At 41.1% G+C, this 11,389-nt stretch overlaps 1 protein-coding gene across 1 annotated transcript in view; it reads right to left on the bottom strand.

The window, feature by feature from the left end:
• Window positions 1–710: 710 nt before the first annotated feature.
• LOC128655587 (chitin synthase chs-2-like) overlaps window positions 711–11,389 on the bottom strand; it is a gene marked incomplete at its 5' end in the record, with an annotated part of 28,180 nt that continues 17,501 nt past the window's right edge. The window contains 3 exons of the mRNA XM_053709179.1: window positions 711–1,187; window positions 10,049–10,109; window positions 10,957–11,174. Of these exons, the coding sequence (XP_053565154.1) occupies window positions 1,038–1,187; window positions 10,049–10,109; window positions 10,957–11,174 (429 nt within the window). The remainder of the gene's footprint in view (window positions 1,188–10,048; window positions 10,110–10,956; window positions 11,175–11,389) is intronic.

Genomic DNA, 11,389 nt, shown 5'->3' with positions numbered 1-11,389 from the left:
TGGACAGCAGCTGAAGTATAACTGAAACATTTTTGAGATAAAATATCTTCCCTTTTTACATAGAGATGTTCAGGTGATACTTTCACGTCAGCTTTTAACAGCTATGTTGCATCACTTTCAAGTGATTTAGCATATGATTATAACGTCCCTTTTAATGTAAAATGCTATATCGATTTGTTTTATTAATTAAACAACACTAATAGTATTAATCTAATTAGTCCAAGACCTTTAGAAATAAAATGCAGAGTAATAGGCTGGAATTTGTAAGCTTTCTTCAAACCAGATTTTCAGTATATTCTAGCAGGTGTATAATATCATGACAGCCATAATTGTTTTGCTGAGAAATTCTTTAAGTTTTCTCTTCTCACACAAGGAAAATTAGCATTTTTAATAGTAAAGATGTTAGATTTAGTTATGTGCTGCACATGTAGATTCCAGTGGAATGACTCTGATTATGGTTGTTGTAGTTGTATTAATATTGTTATTTGCAATTTATGTAGACATTTACTACATAATAGAAGCAAACCACTTATATGGTCAGTGCCCCTAATCACTGAGTAATTAGATCAGATGTGCTCAGATTGGGATCTACCAGTAGATCACATGTCTGCTGGATAAGTCCACATTTCTCTCTCAGCCAGTAGTGATAGCACAAGCTCAAGTTAAAGAAAATGTAAAAATGTGTTTTGTACAAGTAAACTCTCCACCAATAAAACGTCATCAGTTAAAACAGGGTGATTCAGCATAGGAATATTAGTCCCTGTGATAAAAAAAGATCAACTTTGTTTACAAAGCTCAGAATGTCTTATGCTTAGCACATACATAAGTAAATCACACTGACAAATGTCATTAAAAAAATAGACCCCATTCCACTAAAGTATGGAATAACCCTGAATTAGATGCTTCCACTATTCTGATCCACTTGTGCTTGGTGATATCAGCACTATCATTTACTGCCTATTGCCAGACCCAGACATAGCGTGCATATGGTGAGCCTATATATTCACTAGTGCAGTTCCTGACTGTCTGTGCAAAAATCAACTTGTTACAAGATGCATTTCTAGAGAAGGGATAGCACTTTGGCCTGTCTCATTTTCTGCAATTATTGCAATGGGATTCTCATAAATATTTTGATTTTCGTTAATTCCATTGCTCATTTCTTTGTATTTGTTTTCATCTCCAAAGGCCTGTAAAGCAAAAAAAAGATATAACTTTAATAAAAATACATTTTAAACTAAAAGCTGTCATTATATTTATGACAGTATGCTTTTATTCTGAGACAAAAGAAGCCCTCTTAAATTCAAGGGTCATTAAATTCAAAATTAAACTTTTATGATTCAAATAGAGCATGCAATTGTAAACAAATTTCTAACTTACTTTGCTTATCAAATTTGCTTTGTTCTTTTTGTATCTTTTATTGAAGAGTAAAACTAGGTAGGCTCAGGAGTTTGCACGTGTCTTTAGTACTCTACGGCAGCAGCGTTTTACAACATTATTTGTAGCTTTAGAATACTAAAGACACGTGCACACTCCTGAGCTCTTATGAGCCTACCTAGCTTTACTCTTCAATAAAGATACCAAGAGAACAAAGGTAATTTGATAACAGAAGTAAATTAGAAAGTTGTTTAACATTGTATGTAGGGTTGCCACCTCAGCCATGTTTTCCTGGACACTTATGAGTTACACATGCTGCAGGGTGTGCAGGGAGGAACATGTATTGTGTTTATGGACAGCACTATTTATATGCACTCTACAGATTCCTCCCTGCACACCCTGCAGCATGTGTAACTTATAAGTGTTCTGTATTTTAAGGGACTACTGATGAACACAATGGTTGAGTGGATAAAAAGGGGCCTTTGTGTTTAGTTACCAGCTACCAATCAGCAGCTAGCTCCCAGTAGTGCATTGCTGACCTTGAGCCTACCTATGTATGCTTTTCAACAAAGGATACCAAGAGAACAAGTACATTTAATAATAGCAGTACATTGAATGTTCTATCTCAATCAGTGTTTCTAAACTACAGTCCGCAGGACCCTTAACAGGCCACATATTTATTATATCTTAACTAGAGCACAGGTGAAATAATCAGCTGATCAGTAACCATGGTTACTAATCTGCTCTCGCCCTTCAGATGACTATTTCACCTGTGCTCTAGTTAAGATATAATGAATATGTGGCCTGTTAAGACTTATGATGACTGGAGTTGAGAAACACTGGCATAAAAGTATTTTTTTTTTACTTTATTGACCTTTTGTGTAACACATTGTGCTACACTCCCTAGAGGGCCTAAAAAGCAAACCCTATGGGGGCGGAGCCTGGCCACGCTAGCTGATGGCCGCACACTAGTTGAGCTCTGAAGCCTTAAAGCTCTCATATAAGGCTTGGATGACCTGTAGCTATTAAGAACCGCAAGAACTACACGCACAACATTCCTGGTGGCAGTGGCTAACAGAAACTGACCCTTAAGACCCCTTACCGTTGATCGGAGGGGACCTGAGTATTGGAGGCGCAAGTACATCGCACCGGACTGACAAAGAGGACCGGGGGTGCCTGGTTGACCTGGGGATCTGGCCTTAGCTTGTGTCACCGGATCGCCCTGCTTGGACTCCCTAACACCTGCGGAGAAGCATCTGACATAAGCGGAGCTGCAGCGGGCCGAATTTTAGGGCCTTACACAGATTGGGACGTAGCTACTACCGGAGCAGAGTGGCGCGAAATATCTAAAGCAGTCGCAGCCATAGTGGAGGAGGATATAAGATCTGCAGCTCCGGTGAGTGACTGGTTGTTGTCTGGGCCACCCCTGGTGTACTGACAGCTATCAGAATTTGTTACATCGCCTGTTTGATGGAGGGAACAGGGCCGCAGAGTAGCAACATCTGAGTGTCTAGTACTTGCTGTCTGCACCTATAATACCACAACTTAAGAGTTTATAAAGGGGATCACAACACTTTATTGAAAGACATAAAAATCTGTTTTGTAGGGGGATTGCTAACTTGTGAGTTTGATCTGGACAGAGGCTGTGTCACTCGCAGAGACAGAAACTCTCCTGCACACAACATTTAATACTACTGCAGTTCCTAACAGGACAGAGAGGGTCCTTGGATCTCCTACTGCTTTAGATTTGAAAATGGCTAATAGAAAAGGCCCAAAGCCCTCCAAAGGCTCTCAGTCTTCTAATCTGGAACATTATTTGATCCCCTCTGAACCAGCCCCAGGGGCAAGCAGGGAAGCTCACAACTGTGATGCAGACATGGTGTGCAGAATCTATACAGTCAAGCTACGTCACCAAAGAAGATATTAAGCACTTATCATCTAAAAATGATATCAAAGAGGCCATGGTAGATGTTAAGCTTATGTTTGGTGAACTAAAAAAAGATATAGTAGTGGTGGAGCGTAGAGTGACGCAAGTGGAAGAAACGCAAGAATTCATGCGCTCAGACCTACAGCAACAAGCCAGCTGCATACAATCACAGGAAGCTACAGTACAGTCCCTCACTGACAGAATTGAGGATTTAGAGAATAGGAGCAGGCGGAATAACCTGCGGCTCCGTGGAGTGCCTGAGACAGTGGGAACGCCTGACATAAATCGCTACATTCAAGAATTTTTCAAGTTCCTTAGAAATGCACCAGATGCGGCGGAGATGCAGGTAGAGAGAGCACACCGGGCGCTCAGACCCAGGCCTCCAGCTAGAGCACCCCCTCGGGACATTATCATAAAATTGTTATCATACAAAGATAAAGAGGAGATCCTCAGACAAGCTAGGAGCAAACATCCCCTGCATTTTGAGGGGGCGGATATACAAGTTTTTACCGATTTGTGCCCGGCCACTCTCCAGAAACGGAGAGACCTTCGCTACATAACTTCAAGATTGAAGGAACAACAGATCCCATACAGGTGGGGGTTCCCCACATGCCTAATTGCGTCTAGAAACGGCGCGTCTGCCATCTTCAGGACACCCGCAGACTTCCCTGCCTTCAGCCAGGCTTTGGGCATCCAGATTAATCCTCCAAATATCATGGTAGCCGCAGGTCGGCCTGGCCCTGGAGAGGAGAGAGAAGGGGAGTAACCGCAATCTACCCAGACTACAGGACTGCTTGTTATTCTATGTTTGTAGAACCCCTGCTAGGCCTAGGGAACTCAAATTTAATTTACAAGTGTTGTTATACTTATTTGTGCAGTATTTAGTTTAAAAAATGTATTGTTTGCTTCTTCTGGGGGAGTTGTCTCCTGTTACTGACCTGTTTCCCCCCCATTGGTGCCTAGAAACAGCCCTCAGAGAAAAGGACGTTCGGGAGAGGTCCTGCAGCTTACTAAAACACAGGTAGAATCATTTGTTTATTTGCAACCTCATAAACTAATTTGTCTCTGCATTGCCTGCCTTACATATTGAATCCACAGCTATTAGTTGATACTATGTATTATCTTAATAACAGGCCTACTCTCTGAAACCTGGTCCTAGCCTGCGGCCCGATGGGTATTAATGTCACAATAACGGTACATTATATAGTTCTATATCACCTGGTTTGTCCGTCTGGCTGCTGACTGGGAGACACGTGAGAGTCATCAATGTATTATGACTCCCATATGTTAGGATTAAGAGTAACTTATGATTGCTATCCTCTTTTGGTACTGATGGGAATGGGAGCTTTGGGTATTGGTGGCCTTCGAGGCTTAAACAGAAGGGATACAGCTTACTCATTAGCCTTATATGCTTTAAGCCCATTTTGCACTGTGCCATGACTTAATGACTCCCTGGGACAGGAGCTTCTCTTTTGTTATTGGTTCCCTGGGTGGGCGGGGGGTTTGTACTAGGTATTTGGTGGTTTAATTATGTGTATGTTCGGTTCTAAATATTAACTTTTCAATGTGTTTGTTGGGTCATCTTTACCTACAAAGTATATTTTTCTGATGATATAGTATATATGAGAGAGATGAGCTTACTACCTCCAGTTGAATATTATTTTCAGGTACTCCTTTACTTGGAAACTACTCTGTCTAGCTTAAAACCTAGTCCACTTATTCTCATTGGGAAAGGTGGTCTCCCCCTCTTTCTTAGTCTTGGCCTGTTATAGGCCCCTATTCTCTTCCTTCCCCTCTGGCTCTTCTCTTTATCTATCCCTGTCTTGAACCTAACCTTTCCTTTTTTGGGTGAGAGTATTCTCTATTGATATAACGGAATATTTTGCATAGCTAATCTCTCCCTCAACCTTCCTTCACCTCCTCCCCTCCTTTTTTTTTTTCAGAGTGCACACAACCTATAGTTTACAAATGGCAAGATTACGACCACAAGTTAGGTGACACACCATTGAACTTGTTTCCATTAATGTCAAGGGCCTTAATAGCCCTGACAAAAGATCTATTGTTACCCGTGACCTACACAGGATGGGTGGCGATATAGTGCTCATTCAGGAGACACATTTCTCCAAACTAAGAGAACCGAAATGGTTTAATAGACAATATCCGACAGCTTACTTTGCCTCAGGAAACTCAAAAAAGAATGCTGTGGGAATCCTGATCCGCCCCACAGTACCCCTTCAAGTGGACCAGATAGTCAGCGATCCAGATGGTAGGTACCTAATCCTGACTGGCATGCTACATGGCAGACCCTTGACCCTGGTTAACCTCTATCTCCCGAACAAGGCCCAAGACCTGTTTTTTAAAAAAGTTATGCTCAAGATTTTGGAGATACAAAAGGGCACTCTTTACATGGGTGGGGACTTTAATGTTTCCTTGGACCCGGCTCTGGATGCCTCTGATGGTCTCTCCAGCACTCCCCACAAAGTAATAAAACATCTTATTGGATCTTTGACTGACCTAGTAGTACATGACGTCTGGCGTGCGTTCCATCCTTTAACCAAAAATTTTACATTTTATTCACATCCTCATAGGAAATATACGAGGATAGATTATATCTTTGCGGATTCTGCGTGATTAGCAATTAGATCAGGCAGTAGTATCAACACAATTACATGGTCGGATCATGCTCCGGTAAGATGCACGATTGACTGGCCTGACTCTCCAATAACACCTTATGTTTGGAGGTTAGATGAATTTCTTTTGAATGACCAGCTCCTGGTCCAGGAATTACGCTTGGAGGAGTACTTCCGTCTAAATACAGATGATTTGGTAGACAGTTTTACGGTCTGGGAGGCCCACAAGTGTGTGCTTCGGGGCATCTTGATGAGGCACAGCGCTAAGATGCACAGAATTAAAAGAGAATTATATGCGGCCTTACTGGCGCAGGTAACTCTGAAAGAAGTAGCGCATAAGAATAATCCTAATGACAATGGGCTGCGTGAAGAGCTGGCTGAAGCTAGGTCAGCTTTGCTGAGGCACTTGCAAGATGAGCAGCATAAAAAAGCACTCATTCTGCGGCAAAAGTACTTTGAACATGGTAATAAGGCGGGGAGGCTACTGGCTCGGGCAATAGCGTGAAAGAGGCTAAACTCCTATGTTTTCGAGCTAGTTGATGAACATGAGGCAGTCCATAAGGATGGACAGTCTATTGCTAACACCTTTGGAAGATTTTATGAATCCCTCTACAACATTCATGGGGCTGGTGAGAGGAGGGGAGAACAGCTTAATGTCCAGGCTTCTGAACAAGAGGTCATGGATTATTTAGAGGAGATAGATATGCAGCCACTGTCGGATGAGGAGGCAGAACAATTGGATGCTCCCTTTGTGGCGGAGGAGATCACGGAGGCCATTAAAGGCCTCCACATTGGTAAGAGCCCGGGCCCTGATGGAATTGGGGCTCGCTATTACAAACTTTTTGCGGACATTTTAGTGCCTCGCTTACTACATCTGTTCAATTGGCTCACTGGGGACCCCATCCTGCCCAGCTTGATGTTGGAGGCTTTTATCTCAGTCATACCCAAGCCAGACAAACCGGTGACCCAACCTAGCAGTTATAGACCAATTTCTCTACTTAACGTGGACGTTAAGATACTGGCGAAGGTCATAGCAAACCGCCTCAAGAAACACCTACCTCAATTGATATCTGCGGATCAAGCAGCTTTGTACCTGGGAGGGAGGCACGGGATAATACCCTGCGGGTTCTCCAGTTGATCTCCGCAGCCCACGCTAATTCCGCGCCGTTGATCCTTGTATCAACGGACACGGAAAAAGCCTTTGACCGAGTTAATTGGTCCTTTATGCGCCACACTTTGATGAAGGTGGGCCTCGGTTCACGCATTATTAATGGGGTGTTTTCTCTGTACTCTAATCCGAGTGCGCGGGTTAGAGTGAATGGTATGCTTTCTGCACCCTTCCAGATTTCCAATGGGACGAGGCAGGGTTGCCCGCTTTCTCCAATGCTATTCGCTCTAGTAATGGAAGCCTTAGCATGTAAGATAAGAGCGAATACAGCTATTCGTGGATTACGAGTGGGAGCAGTAGAGCATAAAATAATAATGTATGCGGATGACGTGCTGATGACCCTAGCAGACAATGGAGCTTCTTTGCGGTCAGCCTTGGCAGAGTTGGAAGTGTATGGTTGAGTCTCTGACTTCTTGCTCAATCCATCAAAATCAGAAATTTTGAATATATCTATGCCACATGAAGCTTTGTCACACAAAATCAAGGGTGCCCACTGAAAGTCACTGCGAAACAATTGAAATACCTTGGCATTTGGCTTGCCCCTTCACTTGGGGAGATAGTGAATACCAACTATAAAAATATTAGAGACTCTATTGAAAGGGATCTAAAATCGTGGAAAAACAAAACCATCTCCTGGATGGGGAGAATTCATGTAGCAAAAATGAATGTGCTACCCAGAATGCTATATATTATGCAGACGGTGCCACTGGCTTCGGCCGAGCACTTAATACACCAGGTGCAAATGATAATAGAAACCTATATCTGGAATGGCCAGAGGCCAAGGATAAGCAAAAAAAACAATGTACCTTCCTAGGGATGGTGGGGGAGCTGGAGTGCCATTGCTTGCTGAATACCATAGAGCAATGATCCTCCAGCGAATTGTTGAATGGTGCCATGGATCGACAAACAAAGCCTGGATTGGATTGGACAGAGAGATCCTTCAGAGAGGCAATGTTGGCTCCTTGGCTTGGATAAGCCCGGAGCGTCGCCCAAAATGCATCTCTCACTACCCTCTGATAGGGTTGGATAAGTTTATTAAAACCAAAAGCTATATCTCTTCAGCGACAGCGACGGTTACCCCTATATGTGAAAACCCGGATAATGGAATAGCACATAAAAAGTATTCTTCTGGGTCCTCCTATTCTCTATCTAAAGTAACCATATCTAATGTGATTGCTCAAAACAGAATCAAACTTCAGGCGGAGCTTGTTGCTTGGGATCCTGAGTTTTTCTCCTCATGGTTCAGAGTGGCACAGTTGACCCATTTTTTCAATACTACGCGAGATAGAGAGCATTTGACTAGACAAAAGACCCCATTTGAGGAACTTTGTACCTCAACATCCATACCGAGACACTTGGTCTCCTTATTATATATAATGCTATTGGAGGGAGACAGAGAGACTAGGCCTTCTTATGTAACTTCATGGCATAAAGAATTGGACACAGAGCTAGATGCACAAACCTGGCGGTCTATTTTTAGAAAAGCGAAAAAAGCGTTGGTATCAATGAGACTCCAGGAAATGCATTTTACATTTCTAAGTAGGTGGTATATGACGCCACAGAGATTGCGGAGGATATATCACCATCTGAGCGGGGAGTGCTGGAGGGGCTGTGGGGAGGAGGGTACTTTGCTGCACCTGTGGTGGCAGTGCCCTCTCATACGGCCCTTTTGGGAGGGAGTGTTTGGTGAAGCCTGCAGGCTCTTGAACATGATTATACCTCCTGAACCCAAATACCTAATTTATCACGAAATACCAAAGATTATTGAGGAAGCGAAACGACATCTGTTTCTCTTACTCTTGAATTGCACAAAGAGTCTCATCCCGAGACGCTGGAAATCCCCGCAGGTCCTGACATTGAGGGAGTGGAGGGCCGGGGTCGGGGATCTGCTGAGTCTAGAGAGGTACCACTATATGAGTTCTGGTAAAATTGAAACACATGAATATATGTTACTAATCTGGGAAGGTAAAGGTTTATAATATACAGACATTAGTAGAGAAGTGTAGCTGATCTTGATGTGAATGGGGTTGTGTGCTGACTCTGATGTTCCTCCCTCTCCTTCCCCCTCTCCCCCCCCCCTTATTTTTCTCTTTTTTTTTTTTTTTTCTCTCTCTCCCCCCTATAACCCCAGTTACTTTTTTTTTTTTACTTACTTCCAGTTCCTTTCCCCTATTCTTTTTCTTCTCATAGACTGCAACACTGAAAATTGCGAGTGAACATTCCATTAAATATATTTATCGCACCATGTTTATTATACACCTTGCATATGACATGTACAAAGCATAAAGTGGTGTGATATTGATAAGCAAAATATCGTTTTCTTTGAAGCTTGACTTTCTCACATATGCCAAATTTGATGATGTATATGATTATAATATGGGAAGTAATTATGCTATATTGCTGTGTTTTCATTATGTTGTAATTTTGAAATGTTCACAAAATAAAGCTTGTTTTTAAAAAAAAAAAAAAAGCAAACCCTATAACCTAGGTTTGCCTAAACCAGATATCTGATTTGCAGCAATTTGAAAGCCTAGATTACTGAATGTGTTTTTCAGTCTCTCTAGGGAGCGTGGGGAAAGCATCATTTAAAAACAAAAACAAAAGCAAGAGGTCTTTCATGTCCCTTAGAATGAATAATAATAAAATGACATATAAAAACAAGCATTTTTGTCTTGAAACATTTTAATGGTATTTTATATATGTTGTTTACATTTTAATAAGTTTATTTTCCTCATGAATATTTTATCTTAGGATATTATCCTTCAGCATTGGTTCTTGATAGGTGGTCACATAACCTTTCATCACAATTATCATGAACATAAAGATTTTTTAGTTCTCACTTTAATATACACTTTATTATATACATTATGCGCCTGTATTTGAATGATTTACATCAAAGACCAAGCACAATAATGACAATATCAACATTACTAAAATATATTTACTCACCTCTCTGTTTATCTTCCCTTCAGTTTCTTGATAAGCAATGAAATGAATCAATGTATAGATTCTGCAAAAATAGAAAAGCAGAAATTAAAATGCGCTTAATGCAGTTGGTTTGAACCAAAACTACAAACACTTAAGAAAATGGTAAGTAATGAAAATATCCAATGAAAGGCCCATTTGCTTGTTCCAACTAAACGAGGATATTCTAAAATGCAATATCGTTTTTTCTTTATCCTTTTACATTAAAGGGACAGTGCGCTGTAACATTTTCTCCTCTGTGATATGCTCTGGTCTGTTTGGAAGGCTGAGGACAAGTTTGAAAACCAGTGTTCTAGACCAATGAGCATGAAACGAGGCGGGAGGCAAAGGCACAATCTCATGAGCTGTAGCTGTATCTGCCGCTGGTCATGTGCAATCTGGTGAATAATTTGTAGTGCTTTACAACACTTAACAGTAGATTTAAAAAGAATATGAGGCAAATGCTTATGTTGTTTCAGTATTATATGCCTAAATATATCTGTTTATAATAAAAATGTATTAACTAGACTGACTTTTGTCTGTTAAAGGGTCTTAATAGTCGAAAATTGACATGCTCTAATCCTATAGTCGTAAAATGACATCCTCTAGTGACCCTGCACTACTCTGTTTAACCCTTACAATCAGCAGCGCTAGTCGCATGACAAGATGTGTAACTAGCGCTGCTGATTGGATCAGAGGTGGTTTCCGCTCGGGACCTGCAGGCTGCAGTGCTTTGTGAATCCGAAGCAGTACTAACTTTGCAGGGGTTAAACACACAGTACTGCAGGGTCAATAGTCTAACAAATATGAGCATGTAATTTTTTGATTATTAGGCCTTTTAATCAATGACGGTTAGTGATGTACTATTCCCTTGTGAGTATTTGCAAACGTACCTGTGATAGAGAAGTGCACCAAACTGTAATAGAATTAAGATGGCAAATGATATCAAGAACATAAATCCAATGGGTTCCACAGGCAATGTTTCTAAATCTGAAACGGTTCCATTGACAAACACTTTGGGTATTTGTATGGTGATTGAAGAGCCAATTATTTGCAAAAAGAAAGTAGCCACAATCCACAACAGATTGATCATGAAAAACACAAAGGTTACCTGTAGGGATAATAAGAATAAAAATATATGAACAAAATCTTCTCAAACATTTATCTTTAGATAAAAGAAAACTGGAAAAAAAAAAAAAACTTTAATAAACTTTCAATGAAAACAGATGTTCGAAAAACATTCGAAAAACGTTTCAAACAATATCTAATCTAGGTTTATAAAAGAAAGCAAGTTTCTATGCCTGTGTAGACTTTGATATTGGTGTT

Source organism: Bombina bombina, chromosome 4 (assembly GCF_027579735.1).
Source record: "Bombina bombina isolate aBomBom1 chromosome 4, aBomBom1.pri, whole genome shotgun sequence".
NCBI lineage: Eukaryota > Metazoa > Chordata > Amphibia > Anura > Bombinatoridae > Bombina > Bombina bombina.
The sequence above is the reverse complement of the archived record's forward strand: the minus strand, read 5'-3'. Positions and strand labels throughout refer to the sequence as shown.